At 54.1% G+C, this 25154-nt stretch overlaps 1 protein-coding gene across 3 annotated transcripts; it reads right to left on the bottom strand.

Annotated features, from left to right (window-relative positions):
• Window positions 1-7917: 7917 nt before the first annotated feature.
• On the bottom strand, window positions 7918-19593 carry AARS2 (alanyl-tRNA synthetase 2, mitochondrial). Of its 3 annotated transcripts, XM_079781522.1 has the most exons (22): window positions 19297-19593; window positions 18293-18484; window positions 17649-17794; window positions 17265-17432; window positions 16551-16695; window positions 15020-15165; window positions 14700-14808; window positions 14360-14398; window positions 14162-14273; window positions 13590-13723; window positions 12996-13140; window positions 12573-12745; window positions 12315-12428; window positions 12078-12218; window positions 11023-11160; window positions 10816-10925; window positions 10561-10669; window positions 10168-10290; window positions 9802-9912; window positions 9166-9252; window positions 8970-9080; window positions 7920-8600 (listed from the first exon to the last, which is right to left on the bottom strand). In XM_079781522.1, the coding sequence occupies exons 1-22, from the start codon at window positions 19537-19539 to the stop codon at window positions 8436-8438; spliced, it is 2961 nt and encodes a 986-aa protein (XP_079637648.1). In that variant the 5' UTR covers window positions 19540-19593; the 3' UTR covers window positions 7920-8435. The 3 variants fall into 3 exon arrangements, with proteins under 3 accessions (XP_079637650.1, XP_079637648.1, XP_079637649.1); XM_079781523.1 differs by lacking the exon at window positions 7920-8600 and having other exon boundaries at window positions 9806-9912; XM_079781524.1 differs by lacking the exons at window positions 17265-17432; window positions 17649-17794; window positions 18293-18484; window positions 19297-19593 and having other exon boundaries at window positions 7918-8600; window positions 14989-15165; window positions 16551-16689.
• Window positions 19594-25154: the final 5561 nt, after the last annotated feature.

Genomic DNA, 25154 nt, shown 5'->3' with positions numbered 1-25154 from the left:
GTCTCCAGCACAGGCCCCCGTACTCCCCCTCACTCCCGTGTGAGGTTCCTCAGGGTTCTGCCTACTCGCCCTGCCTCACTCCTGTTGATGGCTTGCAGGCCCACTGCCTGCCTCCCAGCTCCCTCAAACTCAACTGCCCCCCAAGAGAAGTCAGTGCCTCCTCCAAACCAATCCTCCTCCTGGCTCCCTACTCGCCATCCAGATGCCTGAACCAGAAGCCGGGGAGTCGCCACTCTTCTCCTGCCCCCCACATCTGGTTACTGTTGGCGCCCCTCGGTGCTGCCTCCCAACCCAGCACCCATAGTCTCCCTCCTGCTGCTGCCTCAGCCTGGACCTTGCTGCCTGCCTGGATGGTAGCTTCCGCTGCCCAGCACCTGGATCTGCCATCCAGCGTGGTCCCCTCACATCTGGCCTCCCCACTGCTGCCACGGCAGGCTCCCCACTGCGCGCTGGTGCAGCTCGGCTTCCTCAACTCAGCAGAGGAGGCACTCTGAGACTGGACGCTCTCTGCATCTGGCACGCATCAGCTCGTTCACGCTGCCCAGCCTTTGCTCATGCTGTTCCCTCTGCTTGGAATGCCTCCCCCGCCCCCCATTTCAGCTCAGGAAGCAGGGGTGTTTTGGGCCTGAGCTCAAGCACCTCTTCCTCTCTGAAGCCTTTCAGCCTTTCTTGTCCTCCCTTTATCAGACCCCCAGCACCGGTGTCTCTTCAGTATCTGATTGACCACTCTCTCCCCTCAGCCACACTACACTGTGAGCTCCTCAGGCTGCAGGGACAGTTTGCTACTCATTGTGATCTCTGGTCCCTAGCCAGTGTGAGGTCTGCATTAGGCGAGGTAGCTGTTGTTTGGGGCTGCCCTACCCCTTCTGATAATAGATTCTGGCCCATAGGAGTATCCTACATCGGTCAGAGCGATTGGCTCCGGGTGGCCACCTGCTGCAAGCCCATCAGAGTCCTCCTTGGGTTTGTCCGAGTGGAAGTAGACAGAAAGACATAGGGATCCCTTACTGTAGGCAGCTGTTTCCCTTCCCAAGGAAAAGTCCTGTCTGCAGCAGGGGAATGAGGCCGGGTGGAGGCCAGCAGGACTGAGCGGTGACAGAGAGCACCTGGCTGCCTTCGGTCCCCAGGCCTAGTCCCGGAGGCCCCAGAACTGCCCGATTCCTTAACGGTTCCTTCAATTCTGGGACCTAACTCAGTGTCTTCTAACAAGTCCTTTTTGCTGAAGATGGGAGTTGGGTTTCTGTCCCTTTCTGGACAAAGGGTCCTGGTTCTGACCATTTTGATAGGTTCACCATTTGGTGAATCAAATTATGGGGAAAATTTCTAAATCAGTAGATGAAATATTTCAATGCGATGGCCGAAAAGGGCCAAAGGCCCCAGGTTATTATACACAGGGCCTGACATCGAACTCCTGTGGCCTCTTCCCCTGAACATCCTGAGCCTCCAGTCTTACCTCCCATCTCTCCAGCCACAGGACAGTACCAGCAACCAACATCTGCTGGGCGCTCAACAGTTACCAGCTCCTCTCAGAGCTCTTCTCTCCCCCTAGTCTTACAAGCCCTCTACGGTGGAGGCAGGGCAGGCTGAGTGGCCCATTCTGCTGATGAATAAACTGAGGGCCAGACCTGGGACATCCAGGAGGGCTGGGGCCAGGGCCTGAGGGCAGGCTGCTGCCTCTAAGCACAGTGCACTGCTCTTTCACAGTCACTTGCTGTGTCCCCTTCCCCGCACTTTCCTCCTCTCCACTCAGAAAGGAGGCCATTCGCTCCTACCTTCACCCAGTGAGCAGCTGTCCGGGAGGGCCTCCCAGGCGGGGAGAGCAACCAGGCCTTGGCTCCCTACTGTGGGAATTTCAGCCCTAACTTAAGGCTTTCATCCCTGTTACATTAAAATGCACTCCCCCCTCAATGAAAGGAAATCTTAATGTTACATACCTGTGTATATATTCATATGTTAACCTTGAGCTGCCTTTTAAAAATGTACCTCATCATTTTACATCAAACATAGTAAGTTATGAAATATATACTGACACTAATGTTGCAAATGTTAAAAAAATGTAGAAGTCATCTGATATATTATTCAGACAGTTTAAGTGTACAGAAATGATTTATCCTCTTATCAGTCATCCATGCCTCAGTGTGAATGGGTTTTAGATCCAAAACAAAGTTAGGAAGTGGGGAAGGAAAACGTACCACTGAGAGAGGAGAAGGTGGGGAGGGCTCATAGGACAAGGAGCAGGGGACTGGAGGTAACTCCACAGGGTGGCCTTACTCTGGCCTGGGCATCGCCAGTGTTCAGCTGAGAGTGGTAGGAGGTGGCACTGTCTTCCCTGGAAGCTCGCAGGGATGGGTAGACATGCATTAACCAGGAGCCCAGGGGCATCCAGACAGCCCCCAAGGGCCCACAGAGGATAGCCCCAGCCCAGGCGTGGCTCAATGATTGAGCATCAACCTATGAACCAGGAAGTCATGGTTCAATTCCCGGTCAGGGCACATGCCCGGGTTTCAGGCTCCATCCCCGGGTTTCAGGCTCCATCCCTAGTAGGGGGTGTGCAGGCGGCAGCCTACCAAGGATTCTCTCTCATCATTGATGTTTCTATCTCTCTCTTCTTCTCCGTTCCCCTCTCTATATAAATTTTAAAAAGAGGGTAGCCCCAGAAGTGACAGAGCAGTCACCTTACTCTGGAGGCTTCTACCCTCGGGAACCCACAGGCAGTCAGAGAATCCCAGTTTGAAGGCTGGAAGCCTGTTCAAGACTCTGGTCCTTCTCCGGAGCAGGAATCCTCTCTGACATTCCAGAGAAGGTGGGGCCACCAGCACCGAGCGCCTCTTGTGCCACCGTCGTGTGTCCTCATGTAAGGGCACACCCTGCCCTTGGGTGAAGAGAGCAGGGGCGTGCCCAGTGACCTTTCACCTCCTGGAGCCTGTCTCACGGGCCTGTTGGGCTTCCCATGCTATGCCTCTAGCAGCAATCCAACCCAGCCCAGGACGACAATCCCTGGAGAAAGGCTAATACTCCTCCCCCGGGTCCCCACCCTGGAACCACGTTCAGGCCAAAACTCAGAGTTAGGTGTTAAGAGCTGCCTTCGATAGGTAATGTAAGTGATGAGATGCCCCAGTTTGGCCAGGGTTGTCCTCATTTTTGATGGCTGTTTGGTGGACAAGCATTCTGGGAACCATGTCCTTGCCTATACAGACAAGGACTTGTAGGCTCTCAATAGCATGTGCACAGCAGGAGGCAGGGTAGCGACGGGCTAAGGACTCAGGAGTTACACCGACTAAGGTCAAACATCCGTTCTGCCCCCAGCATCTGAGAGACCTTGGGCAAGTCACTTTACCCCACTAAGCTTCCATTTCTTTCTCTATAAATGGGGATGGTAATTCTTACTTCACAGGATTATCCAGAGGATTAAGGAGCTAATGTGCACGAGGCTTTTCATATAGTGCTGGCCTTAGAGCCAGCACTCAAGATACATGTAATAGATACTAAAATGAAGATGTTAGACGTCTTACCCAAATTTACTGAATCTTCAAATTTATTATTGAGGGTTATTATTATTGTTATAACATCATTAGCCCCATTTCATAAGTGAGGAAACAGACACTTAGAAAGATGAAGTAACTTGCTAAACTTCACACAGCTAGTAAGTGGAGAAGCTAAGGCTTGCGTTGATGTCTGTTTGAGACCAAGCTCTTTTACTTCCATGAACCAAAGCATAACAGATAGTGAGATGGGGGGCTGCTCCCTAACTGCCCCAGGCTGGCCGTTCCCAGCGTAGGGGCTGAAGGGGGCAAGGCCACGGTCCAGCTCTGTGGAAAGAGCCTGTGCCTGAGTGATGTAGGGGGTGAGGGAAACTGGGCCGTTCAGGTCAGCCCCCGAAGGGGGACCCCCACCCTCCACGCTGGTGACAAGACGAGAGTGCTCATGAGCCAGGCAAAGCGGGAGGTCCACAGGACAAGTGCTGCGGATGGCCAGTCTGGGGCACTGAGGAAGCCAGCCCGCGAATTCTGCAAGGATCCGGCAGCACTGTGCTCTCCTGCCCACAGCTCACGCCGCCCCGGACATTCTTCGCAGGCCTCGGATCCACAGCCTGAGTCTCTAGCACCTTCCCTTTCCCAGAGGAGGTCTAGGACCTTCTCTATGCTTCTGAAGTCCCAGTTACATCTAACCACTTGGGCAGAGGCTCCTCCCACCTGCCCACAAGGGCAAGTGGAAGATGCTGGAGGAAGCCATCTCGCCTTCCTGCTCACCACACCCCTGGTCCTCAGCTGTCCTCACCTCCCTTCCTCTGAACGGAGCAGCTGCAGCCTCTGGCCCTCCGAAGGCCCAAGAGCACCTCTGTGCCCCTGGACACCCGGATGGGCTACGGGTCACAGGTCACAGCCCTCCATTGGGCCCCCAGTGCTCCACCCACTTCTCTTGTGCCTCTGGTGCCATCAAACGCAGCCTCCCCTTCGGCCCAGGTGGCTGTCCTCAGGGCCCTGGGCTTTTGTCTACATTTCCCTGACCTTTTCCACGCCCACCACGTCAGACCCTACCTCAGGCCGGGTCACTCGCAAATTCCTATCTGAGAATCCCCAATTAGTGGTGCCACAAAAGAGGGCAAAAAGTTCCTCTGACAGAGCCCAGGCCCAGCCTGCTTGGTCTCTGGCCAGTGAAACAGCACACTTACCACCCCCCCCCCCCCCCCCCCCCCCGGGCCTGCCGCTTCTTTCACTCCTGCCACTTAGGTCTGTGGTCTTAAAAAGAACTCAGTGGCTTCTCTCCCCTCCCTCCATCCCTCCCAGCGGCTCAGACACCCCACGGGGAAGCTCAGCACCAAAGGTCAGAGAGGCCCTCCCCAACCGCCTGGGGTGCAGAGGCCCAGGTTTCTCCTAGGTAACCAAGGGAACCAGCCCTGCTGTGGGAGGGAGGGGGGTGCGGAAGCTCCTGGACCTGCGGGAGGGATTGCAGCTCCGGGGAGCTGGGGTGGGGGTCGGCCTCTCTGAGAAGACTGGGCTCCTTATGACTGCTCTCCTCCGTGCCCTACCCGATGCCCCACTTTCCCCTTCCTCCTTCTCATGGTACCCCTCTCCCCTTACTTGCAAACCCTAAGCCTCTGGGCCAAGTGGCAGACAGTGACTGTGGCGAGGGAGGGGGCACGGGTCCCATCTCAAATGGGTGGGGGTAGGAGGTCTCCTGTAGTGACAGACCGGCCCTCCCCTGCCACGCGAAATGTGGGAGCCCAGGCTGGGGCCGCCTGCGGGCTTTGGGCCCGGGTGGGCTGAGGGCGCCCCGCGGGCGGGAATGGGGGCAGGGAGAGTTCAGACCGATATGGGAGACCCGGGGTGGAGTGTCCTCTCTCCCGAAGGTCGCCTCACCGACTCCTGGTCCCCAGGCACTCGCCGTTCCGCAGGCTCCACGCGGTCTGCGCCGGTCGTTAGGGACGCCCCAGGTCTCCAGGGGGCGGGTCCAGGGCCGGCGTGCACACGTGCGTGTCCGCCCGCGTGCGCAGTCTCCACCGGGCGCCTTGCTGGTGCGCAGGGCTGTCTGTCTTTTGCTGGTTGTCATTACGCGCCTAGGCACGGGGTTGACGCCAGGAGGTTTCTGGCTGATGCGCTGTGTGCGGCCACTGTGCGGGCAGAGGAAGCTGGCCCTGCGGCATGCTTTGTGCTTCTCGGGGACATGTTTAGGAACGGGTGGGCTTTTGTGGGGGAAGGTGAGGAGGGGGAGCCCCGGGCAGGGCTCCTGGACTGCAGTGCTGTTCCTTCTTGGTGCCTTTTGTGTAGAAATGGGGTGGGGGTGGCGGGAGTTAGGACCAGGAGAAGCATCAGCTGTCAGTCTCTTCTGGAAGCTGAGGAGGGTGAAGGGCACCCGCAGAGCTGTGGGCTGCAGCACCCTGCAGAGCGGCCCCGTCCACCTTCTCTAAGACGGAAACAGGCTGATGTCTGGCACCAGGCAGGAAGGTTCCAGCCGCCACAGCACTCCTCACACAGCGCTAAGCCTGGCACCCCCCTGCCCGCCCCCCCGCAGGATGTGGTGTCCTAGGGACATGGATGACTAACTCCAGGGGGTTGGCTAGGAAGAAAAAGAAATTGTCCTTCAGGAGAGGAGAGGCAACCAGGGTGGTGGGAAGTTTCACAGGGAGGTGGAGCTCTGCTTTAATTTCATGTCCTTTTTTTTAAAAAAAAAATTTGATTTCAGAGAAAGGAATAGAAACATCAACGATGAAAATCATTGATCAATTGCTTCCTGCATTCCCCCCTCCCCCCGTCCCCCCTCCCCCCCCCCCCCCCCCCCCCCCCCGCCACGCTTACTGGAGATCAAGCCCACAACCCAGGCACCTGCCCTGACCAGGAATTGAACAATCGTGACCTCCTGGTTCATGGGTCCACGCTCAACCACTGAGCCACATCGGCCAGGTTAGTTATGTCTTTTTGTTGTTAATCCTCACCCGAAGATATTTTTCCATTGATTTTTAGAGAAAGTGGAAGCGGGGGGGTGGGGGGGATGGGAGACACAGGGAGAGAAACATCGATGTGAGAGACACATAGATTGGTTGCCTCCCCTGACCAGGGCTGGGGATCAAGCCTGCAACTGAGGTATGTGCCCTTGACTGGAATCGAACCTGGGACCCTTCAGTCCACTGGCCACGCTCTATCCACTGAGCCAAACCGGCTAGGGCTGATTATGTCTTCTTGATGTGTGGCTGGGAACCTGCACATGCTGATCTAAGTTATGCATGGATTTTCGACTGCATGGGTGGTTGGCACCCCTACCCCCATGTTGTTTGTTCAAGGGTCAACTGTACTAGTTGGTTTCCCTGGATAAGTTTATCTTAGAAACTTGGTTGACTCATCAATAAAGTGGGTACCATGCCTCACCTGGCATCCACGTGTAAACAGCTGGGCCTTCCTGAGCACCACTCCTAACTACTGCAGTTGCCAAGATTTTGAGGAAAAGCTTTGCAACTCCAGAGCTGAGCAAGTGGGCGGGGCCGGCACCAGGGATTCAGGTTCCTTTCAAGCCCTCATCAGTGATTAAGTCACTGGTGCCTCAAAAGGAGAGATCATGCAAGAAAAGATGCCAGAGGCCCTTCTCTGCTCTAATAATTTTAAACAGCCCCAGAACTTGGTAGTCAGGGAGCCCTTGACTTAAGGTTGGGTTCCCTGAGGTCCAGTATGTGACTTGGTCCTGGATAGAGTCATTCTGGTGGGGAAAGAGGGCTGCCCTCGTATCCCTTGGCTTCCTCCTGCTCTGAGCTGCCAATTTTCAGCTTCAGCTTAGGTATGAGGTAGATGCTGTGTAGGTTATTTAGAGGGTCACTCTGGTTCCTACTCTTTTGACCCCATCACCTGCCACTTTTCCAGCTTGCCGCCCACCCCTGCCCTCCACACCCCCCACCCCCCGCAGGGACTCTGCATGGGCTGAGGGAACAGCCGGGACAGCTCTTCAGTTGCACCTCAGTGAGGAAATACCAGCCACCATCCTGATCCCAGCCCACTCCTTCACAGCCCTCACCACCGCTGACACCCTCTTCTTTCTCTTTATTGCCCGTTATTTCCCTCTAGAAGCTCTGCAAGGACAGGAAGTTTTGTCAGTTTGGTCCTCACATTCTCAGCTGTTACTCACTTTATCAACAAATCACCAGGGCCTTCAATAACTTATTGTTAAAGAACTAAATGACACCAGAGAGGACTGCCCTGCGATAGTGACTTTCACATGACAGTTCTGGAACCTGGTGGCCGGGGAGGCCTTTCTGGGTGCCCGGGACAGGCTGGCATAGCCTGACCCAGCACGGTGGCGATGAGGGTGGTTCCGATATGGATGTGGGGTGGCCTTTCAGCCCAGTGTGAGGAGTCAGACTGGTGATGGGCACCCATATCAGGTTGCTGGGAGTGGAAAGTCTATTCTTTTTTAAGCAAAAGAACCTTCTGGAACTTCCTTTCCTCTGGGAAATACTTTAAAAAAAATATTTTTATTGATTTTAGAGAAGGGAGAGGGAGAGATAGAAACATCAATGGGAGAGAATCATTGATCGGCTGCTTCCTGCACGTCCGCACCTGAGGACAGAGCCTGTAACCTGGGCATGTGCCCTGAACCAGGAATCGAACTGTGACCTCCTGGTTCATAGGTTGAAGTTCAACCACTGAGCCACGCTGGGAGGGCTGGGAAATACTTTTTAATGAGCAATCACAGCCAGGACAGCCCGTGTTTTCGCATTCACCTAGTTTGGTGTGTCTCTGGGCCCACTCTGCCTTCGCCAGCCCACATTTCCGGTGCCCAGGCAGGACCCAGCCCAGGGTGGCCCTCTTCAGCTCAGCTGCTGGGCCTCCAGTCCCCAGCCCTCCCCTCAGCCCCAGGGAGGTTGTGCTGGTTCCTTCAGGCTCCTTCGGGAAGTTTCGTCCGATTCTTGCCACGTTTAGCTGTCTCTCTAGTCTGTGTGAGTCCCTGGGTCAGAGCTGGCTGAGGGCATAGGCTCGGGCTGTACTGAGAGCAGCTTCCAGGTCAGCAGTGCTTCCGGTGCCCTGGGCCACCACTCGGGAGCCCCAGGCCTTGCCGCCCATGTGGCTGCACACAGCCAGCGCCCAGGCCTCTGCTGTGAAAGCTGGCGTGGCACTCTGGGGACGGAAACAGAAGGGGCAGCAATGCCGAGGGGCCCTCCCTGCCACCATCCCCTCAATGTACTCTGGAGAGTGAGTGCCAGTGATTAGCACCGCCTCCCCAGCCAGTCTCATGGGGGAATGGGGTGAAGAGAGGTGAGGGTTGGGTTGGGAATGTGTGTGGAGGGGGAGTGAGGTGGTACCCTCTCTAGTGGGGATGTGTGGTCATTAGGGACAAGAAGGTGGCCATATCTATGTCTTGGGGTGTCCTCATAGATCACCTCCACCCAGCCTTGGCTCCCTTGTCTGAGAGGAACAAAAGGAGGGGAATCAGAGGGCTGGACTAGGAGATGGGCGGGGTGGGGGCTGCTCTCCCACTTCGCTCACCTGGGCCACCTGGCAGGCACACAGCACATGCCCCAGGGGCTGGGGGCTGAGGAGTAGCACGGACATGCCTGGCACCTGCTCACACAGCTGCCGGACCACCTTCACCAACACCTGGGCAAGGGAGGGCAGGTGGTGACCCGTAGTCCCAGACTCCCAGCTACCTCCCTGTCAGGACACCCCCAACCCCAATACTCACTGAGAGGGACTCAGTGGAAACGGTGTCCACGATCAGGGACCCCTCTGGGGGGTGCCTCTGCAGCAGCTCCTGTGCTTTCTGGGCAGCCTGGGGGGCGGGAGCGACAGCACAGGTCAGGCTGGAAGGCAACTGGCCCGCTTCTGAACTGAACCCCCGTCCAGAAGTCCCTTCCCTTCCCCCCCACCCCCGTCCCCCCCCAGCAAAGGCTTTAGCTTTGAACAGAGGGGCCAGGGGTTCTGCCTGGAATGGCCTCCTTTTGGGTCCCACCTGTGTCCTTCCTCTCCTCCCTCACCCCCTCCCTTTCATTGGAGCTCCAGGCCCCGACAAATAGGTCGCTGAAGGTGAGAGGACTAAGGCTGGAGTACAGATGGAGAGGGGGCAGGGGAAGGAGAATGCACAGTCAAGGAGTAATCAGGGCTGAATGGAGCAGTCGGTCAGCTTCCGGAGGGAGAGCCTGAACCAGGCTTGGGAGCTGGGAGACATAGCTTGGCAGAGAAGTGGGGTCTGGTAATGGTGCCCAGCTGGCAGGAGAGGGAGCTGACACCATCCCCATGCCAGTTCACACTAGTGTGTCTCTGACCCTTGTTGGGTGTGCCTGGTATCTGCCCCAATGGGTGCAGCCAAACCCCCTCCTACCTGCCTTATTTCCAGCTTCCGGATCGCAGTGTTAGCACGCCGCTGCAGCACCTTCAGTGTGGCCTGCAGCTCCCGCCGCTGCCACTGGGGCATCACAGCGGTGTCCACAGCCTACGGCCAGAGCAGTACATCATCCTCGCCCCTCCCTGAGCCACAGCCTCTGAGGCTGGGACCAGCAGGGCCAGGGAAGAGACCACACCCACCCCACTCTACCCTGCAGACAATCACCCAGGCATTCCCCGGGAATGCTGGGGAGAGACTGGAAGGGTCCAGAGAGGCATGGGGAAGGGCATAGGACAAGGACACGGGTAGGGATGGGGGTGTGCACGGGCATGTGGGCAGCTCTATGGTGAGCATGACCCTCACATCGATGAGTCGTCCCATGTCCTTGGACAGCTGCTGGGCCTCCACCACATCCCGGCTGCCCCGACTCAGCCGCTCTGTGGCTGCTTCCACCTCCTGGGCCAGGCTCTGGCCCACTTCTCGGGCCTGCAGGGAGGGAACAGGATGGTCAGGGCTGTTGGCTGACTTTCGAGGCTCTCAACCTATTGCTGCTCGAGGCCAAATTCGAAATATTTAACCATCAGGACCAATCAAGGCACCAAATGATCATGCCAGCCGCCAGCCGCCAGCCGCCAGCCGAGCACATGGAGGGGCACTGGTTCTGCTGCTGGGCATCCCCCAGCCTGAGCATATCAGCTGCATGTCCCCTGCCCATGCACACTCAGCCGCGTCCTGGGCCCTGCTGGCGTGCCCGACCTGCTGGGCCTGCTCCCCGGTGATGGCCAGCAGGCGGGTGGTGCCCTTGGTGAGCTGGCGCTCCCCAACGATGACCAGGTCTCCGACAGCCCCTGTGCGCAGCAAGTGCCTGTGGGCAGAGGGAGGGAGCAGTCAGGGGGGTTATGGAAGGGAAGAGCAGCCTGAACTCCAAACCAGGAGTTGGCAGCTCCAAAGACCAAGGAAGGGTGAGGACCCAGCTCCAGGCCAGGCCCGGCAGGCAGGCAGGTGACTCACGTCCCACAGCACAGCTCCACCGAAGTCTGCAGTGCGGCTTGAGAAGCTGGGTCCAGTGCCTGGGCCACGGGCACCCCCACCGACACCACCCGCACGGGGTCTGGGTACACCTGTGGGTGGGAGGGGACAGGTCTGCTAACTGGCCTGTCGCGGTGGGGGGTGGGGGGCGGAAGGGTGATCTCCACCAAGGGAGCTCCCCCAACTCACCTCATCCAGACAGCGCAAGCCAGGGACATGGGCAGTGAGTGCCAGGGCTACCTCCTCCATGTACACGGCCTCGTCCTGCAGCACAGCCTCCTGCACAGTGCTCTCCACTGCCCGGAGCTGCTCTGGGGTCAGCGGGGCCTGGTGGGGTGGGAGGGAAATGGACAGACCGACAGGCAGTCAGCCCCATGCCTGCATCTGATGCATGAAGCAGCAGTCACTGTTCACTGGACACCCCTACGTTCTAGAACACTGGCTAGCACCTAGTAGGTGCTCAGTAAACACTGTGGAGAAACAATTCTTGCCCTTAGAAAGCTACCTGGAAGTTGGGCCTATTGGAAGCTGCAGGCCTTTCATTAGGCATTAAAAGTTGATGGAGCCCCGGCTAGATGGCTCAGTTCGTTGGAGCATCATCCCATACACCACAGAGTCAGCAGGTTTGATTCCCGGTCAGGGCACATATACCTATGTTTCGGGTTCCATCCCAGGTTGGGGCACAAAGGGGAGGCAAATGATCGATGTTTCTCACATCGGTGTTTATTTCTCTCTCTCTCTTCCCCTTCCTCTCTTTAAAATCAATAAACATATATCATCAAGTGAGGATTAAAACAGAAAGTGGGGGCTCTGTACTCAGGGAGCTTATGACAAAAGGCAACCGAGTTGAAGAGAAGTTAGAATAGGATGGGGGAGATGCAGGAGCAAGGAGTAGTCAGTGGGATAGGATTTAGTCAGTGAGTGCTTCCTGGAGGAAGTATTGAGCCAGATATACAAGGAAAGAAGGAACAGCGTGGCGGAGAAGGGAGAGAGCAGCGCCTCTGTGCAAGCATGGCTTGGGTGACAGCAGGAACAAGGAAGATGGGTGGCTGGGGTGAAGGGAGGACTCCACATCCCCTGCTGTGCTGGAGGAGCCTGATAGGATGACACCCACTCAGGTTCCTATAGTGACTGAATGACAGGGAGACCAGGCCCTCGGATTGGCCAGACGCCCCACCCCACCAGCCTTTATCACTTTGAGCCTGTCACCTCACTTGAAGCCTGTCTTTCTGTGCCCTGCTCACCTGGGTGGCCACGTCAAAGCGCAGCCGCTCGGGATTGAGATGGGAGCCTCGCTGTTCTGTGCCAGGGCCCAGGGCCTGCCGCAGTGCCCAGTTCAGCAGGTGGATGGCCGTGTGCTTCTCCATGCAGCCTAGACGCCAGGACTGAAACGCTTTTGTCACCCAGCGTCCGGGGTGAGAGTGGGGGGTGGAGAGTAAAGGAGCTGCAGGATATCAAGAGCAGCGGGGTGGCGTCCTTACCTTATCCACATGCAGCTGCACTGCATCCCCCACCTTCAGGCACTCAGGGGCCACAGCCTCATGCAGGATGAAGCCTCCGCAGACCTGGGCCCGGGCAACCGGGAACAGCACATCCTGGGGAAGGTCAGAGGCCAAGGGGCTAGTGACTGCCTGGAGCCTTCCCCCCGCTTGGCTCCCTTTCTGGCTCAGGTCTGCCTCCTGCAGAAGTTATCCTGTGTGTGTGTGTGGCGGGGGGGGGGGGGGGCGCGGGGAGCTCACCTGCTGCCCCACCCGCACCAGGTAACCTCGGTCTGAAGCCTGACCCCCCTGTTCAGCGTAGAAGTTGGTTCTGTCTAAAAGGATGCCACAGCGCTGGCCTTCCCCCACGGCGGCCACAGCTGTTCCGTCCTCTGTATACAGCTGGAGCACCTGGGCCTCGCAGGTGCCAAACTCTGCCAGGGCAAAAAGTGGTTATCAGTGCTAGGCAGGGGTTTGAGACACACAGGTGGGTCTGTGCCTTACTTGAAGCCAACGGGCACCTAGCTGGAGGAGGCGGGTGGGAATGGGAGATAGGGTCCAAGTCCTGCTCAGGGACACAGCAACCCCTGGTGGTCCCCGGGGAATACACAGGGCAGCCACCTGCCTGTCCCTCCCAATCAAGGTCAGGCAAGCCTATGGCCACCGCTCAGCCCAGGCTCTCACCATAACCCCCACTCGGTCGAAGGCAGTAGTGGTACTTGGGGCTGTCATCGGTTGGGGGCAGCCCTCGGCGCTGCAGCTCCCCCAGCGCATGGATGTTGAGCCGCAGTCCCTGCTCCTCAACTGGCTCGGCCTGCTGGGCCCGGTGCTGCAGGACAGGCATGGGTATGTGTATGTATAGAAGGGCTGCGTGGAGCGTGCAATGGGACTTGAGCCTCCGAAGAGCCCTGTCCCTGCCATCCGCTCTGTGCACCCTGCAGCCCCCTCTGGAATAAGCGCTCGGGGCTTGGCTGGTGCGGGAGACCCTGGATTGGCTGGTGAACCACCCATCCTGCGGGGTCTCAGGATCAGGCCTCCCTCACCGAGTTCTGCCCCTATAGGCGCCTCCCAGGACACTGTGCTGGCCTCCCCGTGCCCGCTCCTGTTTAGCCCACTGCACTAGTGTGCCTTTCCGGGGGCTGGGAGGGACCTAGGTGAAGGACAGTGCCTAGCTCAGCCTCCTCTTCCTTCAATAGCTGCAGCCCTCCCCAGGGACTCAGGGCTGGGGAATGGCTGACTGTCCAAACAGAACCCTGGTGGGGGTGCCCCAGCCTGTACCTGGGCCTCCTCCTGGGCCAGCCGCGCCAGCCCAGCAGAGTCCAGCTGCACCCCTTTCTCCTCCAGCATCAGCTCTACCAGGTCCAGTGGGAGCCCCAGGTCGCCAGACATTGACAAGGACCAGGCCACGTCGGCTTTTCGGAAGGAAGACAAGGGGTTTTGAGCGGGGAGGGGCAGGACAGAGGGGGAGAAGTGAGGGAGAAGGGCCAGGGCTTTTCCAACCACACCAGGTGCCAAGCACAAGTACCCTCTCCTCACACTGGGCTGGCCCAGGACACGGGTCACCTCAGGCTTTGGGTTCTAAGGCCAGAGCTGGGGGTAGCCCAGGGTGCTCCCTTGGCAACCACCATGTCAGAGGGGGAGGGAAGCAGAGACTGAGGCAGGAGGAAGTGGAGAAATGGGGAGAAGCAGGGTGTGTTCCCACCAGAGAAGTCTGGGTGTTGGAGGGAGTACAGGGGGAGGGACAGGAAGGAGGAGGGGAGGAGCGAGGCACAGGCCTGGCCCAGAGCTCCCTCCTGGGCCTGTCGGCTCACCTATGTGAGGACCTCACGCCTGGCGAGGCGCCCACTCACCAGGGAACACGTCCGAAGGTCCCAGGCGCCTCAGGGTCCGCTCGATGATCCGCCGACCGCGCTGCAGGGAGGCCAGGAAGGCTGCCTCGTCCTCCGACACCAGGGTGGCTATCTGAACGGCGGGCATGACAGAGATGGAGGGAGAGCCTCTCTCTACCTCTCTGGTCAGCCCGTCCCTCCGCCACCCGAGTCCAGTACCTGGGCCGAGTTCTTCTGCAGCTCTGGGTACGTGTCTCCCTGGAGGAGGTAAAGGGCTGAGGAGTGTGAGGGGAAGGCAACCAGCCGCTCTCCCCCTCCGCCCCTGGGCCTCCCTGAGGACACCTGTTCTAGAGGCTCAGACAGGCTGATGGACAGCGGGAGGGACCCAAATGGGGAGTCAGTTTCCCTGTGGGGTGGGGACACAGGCAGAGGGGTCCCACGGTCAAAGGGGCAAGGCCTCCTGAAGGCTCCCTGCTTTCTCAGCTGCTGACAGGATGCTGGGGCGGCAGGCTCCCCGAGTGCCGGGAGGCCCAGAGGAGTGCGGAAGCTCTGTCCTTACCAGTGTCTCCACCACTACCGGAACCAGGCTGCCTAGGAAGCCAGGTGGTGCCCGCAAGATCTCTGTAGAGAACCGCACGGCTCGACGGAGGATCCGACGAAGAACCAGCCTGGAGGGTTCAAGCCCAGATGTGAACCCCCAGCAGCCCCTGGTCAGTAGTTTGGAGACTGGGGAGGGCAAGGCCCAGCGTGTGCTCCCACCCCAAAGCCCTTTCCCTTCTCCGGCTCCTCCTGCCATCTCAACCCGACCCACCTCTGTTCCCTCCCTCCCCTGCCAGCCCCAGCTGCACCTGCCCCTCTCTGTAGTCCTTCCAGACTCACGGGGCGCCCGACATTCCAGGGGAGACGCCATCGGCGATGCAGACACTGAGTGTGCGAATGTGGTCAGCCACCACGCGGTACGCCATATCTGTGCGGCCCTCGTCTGCTGCCCCTACCCGGCCCAAGTAAGGGGGGGCCCCGCAACCCTGGAAAGCAGGAGAGGGGACATGGCGCTGCCCTGCCCGACCTGGCCCGGGTGGGATGCTCTTCATCACCCCTAAAGTCGACTACATCTGGAATAGCCAGGATGAAGAAGCTTCAAAGATGAATGGGACTCAGACACTGCCCTCAAGGGGCCCACATTCGCCCTAACAATAATCACAGGTGTGATCATTTACTGAATTCCTACTATCAGAACTGCGTGTTCGGTTGGCATGATGTCTAACCCCCCAAACACCCGGTTCTGGGAGGTATTACTGTCCTCGATGTCAGAGGAACAGAGGCCCGGAGGATCTAAGCGCCACACCACTGACCAGGAGCAGCCCTGAGCTTTGAGCCAGGCTGGTCTGACCACAGGTGCTCTCCATGACCCACACCTGCCTCTCCAGGCTTAGGGGGCACGGAGGGACGGTGGACGCTGTGTGTGCATGTGCTCCAGAGCAGAGTGCTAGATTCCTGCAGCTCCACACCTGTCTCTTCCCCAAGCTGCCCCCTCAATACAGTCCTGCCGTTCACCTCACTGCTTGTCAAACACTTGGGAGCCAGCCTTTTCTTCCCCTTCCCCTGCTTCCCCCCCCCCCCCCCCACATCCACTCCATCAGTGGGGCCTTTGCTGCTCCCTCCATGACCTCGCAAATCAACCTACTTTCCTCCACTTCCACTATGACCGGCCTACGCCATGCCCTACTGTCCCTTCCCTGGACTATGAAATCGACTCCCAATTGGTTTCTCAGCTACTCCTGCCTCCCTCCAGCTCACCCTCCACATAGAAGCAGGAGTGGTCTTTTCAAAGTGTCAGTCAGAGCATGCTCCTCCCCTGAGAGCCCTGCTCACTACACTCAGAATAAAATCCCTACCTGGGACTTCTAGGTCCCATAAGATTGGACTCTAGCTTTCCTCTCCGGGGTCGCCTGTTTGCAAAATGGCCACAATGCTTCCTTTTCCTGTGAGCATGCCACTTTGCAATGTGACTTTCTAGTTGCTTTCCATCAAGACAGAGCGTCTGTTTCTCCATCTCTTGAATCTGGGCCAGCCTGCAACTTGCTTTGGTCAAGAGAATACGGTGGAAATGACGCTGTTCGAGCCCAGGCCTCAAGAGCCTGTGCTTCTGCTCTCCTTGGGACCTTGCTGAACTGTGATGAACAGTCTGAGCGAGCCTGCTGGAGGGTGACGGACACATGGCTGGTCACCCCCACTGCCAGCCAACTCCTAGAGGTACAGCTGCCCCAGCCTCCTGACTGCCACCTTTTCACTTCCAGTCACGTGTTTCCTCCTGCTTCAGCACCCCGTTACCTGTTGTGTTGCATGAAGGCCAGATTCCAAAAGCACCGGCGAGCAGGCGAGGCTTCCGGAAGGGAAGAGGCAGGCTCACCTGGTGTATGGCGCTGAGCAGCGGGGAAAAGAGGTCAGTGTCGTAGGTGGAGCGTCTGCCCTGCAGCACAGCCACCAGCCTTTCCAGGCCCATTCCCGTGTCCACGTGCCGCTGGGGCAGGGGCTGCAGACGCCCATCTGCTTCTCTGGCCAGGGAGGGAGAACAAGGTGAGGCTCCGCACAGGAGCACAGACAGGTGTGAGGCTCAGGAGGCACAGAGGAATGAGGAGGGGTCTAAGGGGCCTGAGAGAGGAACCAGATGCAGTATAATCCCCCCACCCCATCGCAAACACGGACGATGATGGGATGATGGCCTTGGGTCCTGTCCCTTCTCATAAGGGGTGGTTTCCACCCTCACCACCACCCCCGACCCGTGGGGCCTTGCCTGGACCCCGACATTCCCTTTCTGGGACAGAATTATTTGGCCTTAGAAAGAGGCATGTGAAGGCTGGAAGAAAATCTTAGAGACCATCAAGTTCCACTCTATCATGTGATAAGAGAGCAGAGGCCAGAGGGCAGCAGTGACTAGCTTAAACTGTTACGGGCAAAGACTAGGATTAAATCAGTTATTATCTGAAAAGTGTTTAGAAATGTGCCTGGCACATAGTAAGTGCCATTTAAGCGTGTGCTTTTATAAGAAATAGATCCAATTCTCCTGACTGCTACTTTTCCACTTCCAGCCAGGGATTTCCCTCCTGCTTCAGCACCCCATTACCTGTTGTGCTGCATGAAGACCAGATTCCAAAGTTCCACCAGCTCGGGGGCACCCATCCCTCCAGCCAGGTCATAGTGGATCTCGGTACAGGGCCCACAAGGGCCAGTGTCCCCCATCTCCCAGAAGTTCTCTTGTGGTCCAAAGGAAAGCACACGGCTGGCAGGCACCCTGGAAAGAAAGCCAGGTGGGTGGTAGGGAGACAGCAAACCCCAAAGCTGGACCCTCTTTGCCATGAGCGCCTCTCCATCAAGCTCAGCAAGAGGAGGAACAGGGCTGACCCAGGGTCTCCTGGGATATGCTGAGACTCTAAAGGCCTATGCTGACAGTGCTGATTTTCCAGGCCTCCTGCCCTCCAGGAGTGGACATTGGGGAGAGTGAACTTACCCTAAGCTGAGCCAGATGTCCCTGCTCTCCAGATCTGGGTCCAGCCCTGCCTTGGGGTCACCACCAAAGTAGGAGACCCATAGCCTGTCCTCAGGGATCCCATAGACCTGAGTTAGCAGGTCCCAGGCCATGCTGCAAGCCTCCTCCTGCAGTGGAAACCACATGGGGTGAAGAGGAAGATGGGTGAGAAGAAAGCCCCACTAACGTGTCAATCCAGCCACACGAGTTCAGCCCTCGGCTTGAGACAAAACCATTTCCACTGCCCACCTTGTTTCTAAAACAAGCCATGACCAAACTCTGAGTTCTTTCCTGCCCAGAAAGCTTCCAAATCCTCCTTTCTTCCAAGTCTCACCTTCTCCATGAAATCCTCTAGCCACTCTCGCCTGGGGTTTAGTGTTACTGTTTGTTTATTCATACAACAATAATTGATCAGCCATTAGGCAGGGGGCACAGTCAAGGAGCTTACAATCCAATTAGAGAAATGAAACACATTCCTTATACTCGTTCATGTTGCACTTTGCCTCTGTGTCTGGCATGAGGCCCTGCCCAAGCAGACTCTAGGAGTGGAGAGAGGACTAACTTTTAAGCCCCTTATTGGTTGAATGCTGATCCTTTCCTAACTCCAGGACTTCCTGGAGACTCACCTTAAAATATTCACCCCCAAAGGCCCAATTGCCCAGCATCTCAAAGAAGGTGTGATGGGAAAGGTCTCGGCCCACATCCTCCAGGTCATTGTGGCTCCCTCCGGCCCTCACACATTTCTGGCTGTTGGCCACACGTCGGAAACCTGCCATCTCACTTCGTGGATCCACGGTGCCCAGGAAGATTGGCTTGAACTGGAACACGTGAAGAAGCGGGAGAGGGATATCCAAGTCCCTCATGAGAAGAGAAATATGGGGAGTGAGGACAGAGATGGCTGACTGCGCCCCCGAGAGTGCAGTGTGGTCTTGGCCAGGGGGGCAACCTGGGAGCCTAGGGGTACCCATCTCTTGTGTGTGTGGGGGGCGGGGGGCAGACAAGGGCTAAATAATCATGAAACAGAGATCCTCTGCTAGTAAAATAGGCAAGAAAAAAGGAGGAGGAATGTGTTGCTGGCTGGAAATGGGACAATGAATGGCTGCATCCTCCATCTCAGCTTCTTCAACCACAGCCAATAACTGCAGGGTGCAAACCTGAGACCACAGGGCACTGGGCATGCCCCACAACGGCGGCATAGCCTCTGAAGTTAACCAACTCCCCCGCTCTCCCCACCTCCCACCCATTTTACAGATGAAGACAAGCAAGTCTAGGGAGGGTAAGTGCTCAAAGTCAAGGGCTTAGAGAACATAGTCTAGCACAGAGCATGTGCTCCACACCACATCCATGTAATGATTGTTATCTTTATTGAAAGAATAAATGAAGCCAGACTTCCTCCACCCTCTGCCCCCATGGGACTCCACACCCACCATTCCTGGGCCTACAATTCAATCCCAGACTAGAAGTTCCCCGGTCGAGCCTTCCCCAAACCCTAACTCGCACCCACGATCGCTCACAGCCCAACCATTGCCCTCTCTCCCCAAAAGCTACGAGCTCCGCCTCTTGCTTCTTTTGCCCAATCCCGTAGCGCCTTTCTCTCGCGGAAAAAAAAAATCACAAACCCCGCCCCAACCTGGTTCATGCCGGCATTGACGAAAAGTAAGCTGGGGTCGCCGCGGGGCCGCACGGAAGCGGACGGCACGAGTCGGTGGCCATGGCGGTCCCGAAAGAAGCTGAGGAAGGCGTCACGGACGGCCGGCGCCTGGGCTGGAGGGGGCTCGGAGGAGAGCGGCCGGCGGCTGGGGCCCCGCCACGAGGGCGACCTTCGAATGGCCCGCCGCAGTCCTCCGACGGCAGCTGCCACCGACGCCGCCATCTTAACTCGGGGCAGAGACTTCACGGGGTCAAAGGGCACCGCGGGGGTAGAAGGTGAAGTGGGAAGGAAGCTGGGCGTTTCCCACAGCGGCTCCTGGCGGTGGGAGGACTCGAGGCAGCCTCTGCCGCCTTTGTGGAAATGGTTGTGAAGGGTTTGCTTGTAGGCCCTTATAATTCATTCGGCATTAAACAAATATTCATCGAGAGCCAGTGATGGTGTGCCGGGCATTGTTTTAGGCGCTTAAGGAACATTAGTACCAAAATTAATAAAAATCCCTGCCCTCTAGAAATCTTCATTGTAGCAATAATTGCTAATTTTATTAATTTTGCAAGGTTACATGCAAATGGAGTTTCAGTGAACAGGTATGGATTGACCTGTGTGTGTGTGTGTGTGTGTGTGGTTTCCAGGCTGAGAGAAGAAGGCAAGAGTGCCAAGGGAATTAATACCAGCATTCATTCTAGAGGCATTCAACCAATTTATTGAATACCTATTATGTGTCAGGCATTGTTCTAGGCACTTGCTGGTTCCATGTCCTTGGCTTTGGAAATGGCTGTTTTGTTCTTAGGGACTGAAGCAGATCCTTTAGAACAGGAGTCTAGCTGAGAGGCAGAAGCCAAACAGCATCTGCTTCATTATTAATTGATTAATGACATTTGGTCTTTTATTTTCCTGGGGATTAGAGAGAATCCAGTTGGTCAGGGCAGGACTAAGCTGTTGGCCAATAGCTGCAGAGATTTCTGTCTCCCTAAGCATCCCAAGGGTTTTGTGTGTTTTGTTTTAAGGGTAAGAGATACCTGTTCCCACCTCCCCTTTCTGTCTTTCTCTCCATGGTGGCCCTTGTGGATGCAACCCAGGGTCCTCATGGGGCTTCTCAGGATACCCTCTGCTCTCTCTGCTCTTGGTTTGAGAAATTAAACAGGTTGAGAAGATATTTTGCCACCGTGAAAACCCAATACGGGTAGGCGAACTGAGGTCAGTGTGATCACTTACAAGGCCTCAGTCATCCAGATGGGTTCTTTGGCTACCATTTGTTGTGAGTTATGTTATTTAGGGGCTTTTGAAACACAACTCCCTTGGGAAATGTGTAGTCTTTTTTTGACTCGAGTTTCTCTAATGGTAGTGAATTCTTAACTTTGTCTTCTGATCTGCCCCAGGATCCTCTGTTTCTTCCCTTGCCCACGTAGATTAAAGGTGTTGTTTTGAAAGTGCGTTTTGCCTGTTTTGGTTTTTCCAGTGTTTTTGAAACAGGAACCTAAAGCCAGATGGGGATTTCCATGAGACTGATGATTTTGAGACAAGACTGTGAAATTCTTCCCCAAACTAAGACGGGAGTGTTTTGCTAGGGAAATCTAGCTGGGGCCTCTACCTACCACTGATGTCAACTTTTTCCCACCTTCAGATTTTGCCCCGAAAGGTTTTGCATTATAGTAGGAACTTCATGTTTTTAGACTAATGTGGATTTAGTGTGGAGCCATGGCTTCCCTGCCCGCCCCCCCCCCCCCCAAACAGCTTTATTTAAATATAATTCATAAACCATACAATTCACCCATTTAAAGTATATAGTTCGGTGGCTTTTAGTACTTTACAGAGTTGTCGACCATTACCTCAAATAATTTTAGAACATTTTCATTATTCCCCAAAGAAACCCCCCGTACTTTTTAGCCATTAAACTAACCCCCCAACCCCTCCCTGCCCTAGGCAACCATTTAATCTACTCTCTGTCTCTATGGATTTGCCCTTTTTGAACACTTCATATAAATGCAGCCATACAATATGTGGTCCTTTGTGGCTGGCTACACTCACATAGCATAATGTTTTCAGGATTCATCCATGTTGTACTATGTATCATGGATTTTTAGAAATGTGTTTTTGAGTTGTTCTCTGTTTGAAGAAGGGTTTTTTCCTCATCTTACTATTTCATCCTTGTCATTAAAAAATGATCATTTTATTTTCTTTGTGTTCTTTGGTAAGTCATTTTCTTCTTTTTAATATTTCCCAGTGAAGCAAAGCGGTTCTTCTAGGCCTGGAATGTGTCTATTCTGATTTGCCAGTCATCTGATGAGGAAGTTAAACTCAAGGTCTGCAGTTTCCCAAGATAGATGGATATGGATAGAACTTACCAGACTGGGAAGTTACTGACTGGGAACTTCTCTCGGGAGTACTTGCCCACTGACTTAGTATTAGTAGGATTTTCATTCTGAGGTTTAAAATGCAAGTGAGGTCTGTTTCCTGGGAGACGTTCAGTTGGGTTTGGATGCTGCCTTCCCTGGGTCTGGGATTACCCTTATGTTGTCATTTTACTTAATTATTCTGCAGTTACAAGGTGCCTATTTGAACCCTCTCTTTCTTCTTTATCCCTTACTCTGGGAATGGAAATTGTCCCTCCAGATTTCCCCATCGGCTCTAAGAGCAGGAACCTGAGGTCAGTGATGCATTGTGTCCTGGACTGATGGTCAGAGGAGACACAATGGAATTTTCACCCTTACTGAGCATAGAGAACTCAGCTTTGGGAACTTCCTCTTCTAAATCATAAAGCCTGCCTTCTAGCGTCTAGGTTAAAAGTTCAACCTATTAGAGGTGAATATTTATTTATGGCTTTGCCTTATCTGGGTTGTAAAAGCCAGACTTGTCAAATGTTACTAAGGATGGGGATCTCCTGGGATCTTAAAAATGCAGACTGAGATTCAGTAGGTCTGGAGGTAGGTGCAAATTCTGTGTTTCCAGCAGCTCTAGGTGATGCTGCTGCCGCCCCTAGCCTGCTGGACCACACCTTGAGTGACAGGTGGTAGAGGGCTTGGGGAAGAGTGGGGACACAGACTTTGGTCTGCGTCCAAGCCTAGGGCGTGGGTGCCTGAGGGCCCTCCCTTTTCTGCCCCAGCAGGTGGGAGGAGCCGAGAACTCCTGGTGCGCATGCGTGCTCGCTCCCATCCGCCGGTCCCGCGCCCCGTAGTGTCTGCCTGTTGCTAAGAGACGCCGAGGGGCGTGACGCTCGCGGGAACCTGTCTACGACTCGGGCACGTGGATGGCGAGACTCAGGAATGGAAACCTGGGATCTGAAATTCAAGGATTACTGGACCCTCGAGGGTCGCAATGCTTGGGCTTGGGTTTGTCCTTATGCATTATTAAGTGGTGACGTCATGGTTAAATAAGTACCTACACCATAGCCTCGATTTTGCCTCCTGGCCTGTAAATCCTAAAATATGTACTCTATGGCCCGTTGGGAAAAGTTTGCCGGCCCCTGTATTACAGGTTAAAGAAAAAATATCTTTTTCACAATAAAACACAGATGTAGAAAAGTCAACCAAACTGACTGTATGGCTTAATTATTCGAAGGCAAACGTCTTAGTATCTACCATCAGGTCTGGAAAAGGACTTTGCTCACCTCAGGAGCCCGCTATGGCTCTGCCCTCAGCCCAACCACCCTCCTCCTGGCAAAGGTGACCACTCCCCTGACTTTCACAGTAATCACAACTTTTCGGGGCTTTATAGTTACCACTCAAATATCCATCCTTAGATGTCAGAGCCTTGCCTTTTATTTTAAAAATCAATACAAAATCTTAAAAAAAAAAAGAATGAAGACAAAAAGAGTTTATTGCCAGCGGAATGCACCACAGGGACATATTTCAGGCTGAAGGGAAATGCCGCCAGATAGAAAGTTGAGCCTTTAGGCGAATGAAGAACATAGGAAATGATAACTGGATGAGTATAAAAGGCTGTCATTTTCCTCCATTTAAAACACATGGAACTGTTTAAAGCGAAAGAATTTTGCAGTTGCATGGGTCTGCTTATTGCCCCTGTGCTTTATGTTATGTAATGTATCGTAAAGAATGGGGATGGAAGTGGAATTTTATAGTTTCACAATTCTTACATTTTACATGAAGTGGTGTAATGTCTGCTGTAGCTGTTCTCTGAAAAGTTCATTGTAACCCCTAGAACAGCGGTTCTCAAAGTGTGGTGCGAGGATTTTGGTGGAGCCCAACCCCCACTCAGGAGGTCTGCGATATTCTGCCTCAGGAAGTAAGGAGGACCTCATATCTATGCGCGAGGTTGGCTTGTCTTCGTGTATGCCAACCACAACAACGCACCACAACAGACCGAATGCAGAAGTAGATATGAGAATCCATCTGCCGTTTAAGCCAGACATTAAAGAGATTTGCAGAAATGTAAAGCAGTGCCCTATTTCTTACTATTTTTTGAAAATATATTTTTCATAGAACATGTTTATGGTAGCATATAATGGATTCATTATTTATTTAATTAATTAAAAAGAAATATTTTTGAATTTTTAATTTAATTATATGTTTCTCTCACATAAAAGCTTTCTTTGGGGGGGGGGTCTTTAGTATTTTGTTGGAGTAAAATGGGGTTCTGAAATTAAAACACTAGAAAATTGCTGCAGTAGAGCAATCACTGAAAAATAATGCAATGAGCAGCACTATTCACAATACCCAAAAGGTGGAAACAACTAAATGTCCATTAATGGAAGAATGGAGAAACAAAATGTGGCTTATGCATACAATGGAATTTTATTCAGCCTTAGAAAGGAGTGAGGTCCTGACACATGCTACAGCATGGATGAATCTTGAAAACATGCGAAGTGAAAGAAGCCAAACAAAAAGACCACATGCTGTACGGTTTTATTTATATCCAATGTCCAGAATAGGTATATCAATAATGGCAATGTAGATTGGTGGTTGCTAGGCATTGAAGGAGGAGAGGATAGTCATGCTTAATGGGTATGGAATTTTATTTTGGGAAGATGAAAATGTTTTATAGCTAGATAGAGGTGGTGATTACACAACATTGTGGAATGTACTAAATGCTACTGAATTGTTTTTATTTTAAAATGGCTAGTTTTATGTTATGTAAATTTCATCTCAATAAAAAATGTGACAAAGTATAGTTATAAAGCCAATAGAGAAGTTAAAATAGAATTACAAAAACTATTTAGGCCCAGCCGTCATGGCTCAGTGGTTGAGCATCGACCTATGAACCAGGAGGTCACTGTGCGATTCCTGGTCAGGATATGTGCCCGGGTTGGTGTGCAGGAGGCAGCCACTTGGTGATTCTCTCTCGTCATTGATGTTTCTATCTCTCTCTCCCTCTCCCTTCCTCTCTGGAAGAAAAAAATATATAGATTTTTAAAAAATTTAATTAACTTAAAAGAAGATAGGAAAGGAGGAAGAGAGGAACAAAAAACAATGGGACAAACAAGACAAATAGCTAAGTGGTAAACCTAAATCTAATCATACCAAGAATTACATCATCCCATAACCTAGCAATTCTTCTTTTAGATAGTTAACCAAAATAAATGAAAACAGTGTACGTGGATATTCATAACAACTTTTCTTATAATAGCCAAGAACTTGAAACAGTCCACCAGTTCATTGACAGGAGAATGGATAAACAAATTATGGTATATTCATATGATGAAATAGGACTTAGTAATGTAGAAGTACAAACTACTCATGTACACAGCATGGATGAATTTCAAAAACATGTTGAGTGAAACAAGCCTTATATAGAAGAATATTTGATAGTTGCATTTTTATAAAGTTTTAGAAAAGGGAAAACCAACCTGTTTTTTAGATCTTATTTTTAACATGATTTTTAAA

This window comes from Cnephaeus nilssonii, assembly GCF_951640355.1.
Source record: "Cnephaeus nilssonii genome assembly, chromosome: 9".
Classification (NCBI taxonomy): Eukaryota; Metazoa; Chordata; class Mammalia; order Chiroptera; family Vespertilionidae; genus Cnephaeus; species Cnephaeus nilssonii.
Note: the sequence above shows the minus strand (reverse complement) of the source record. Positions and strands in the feature narration are given on the sequence as shown.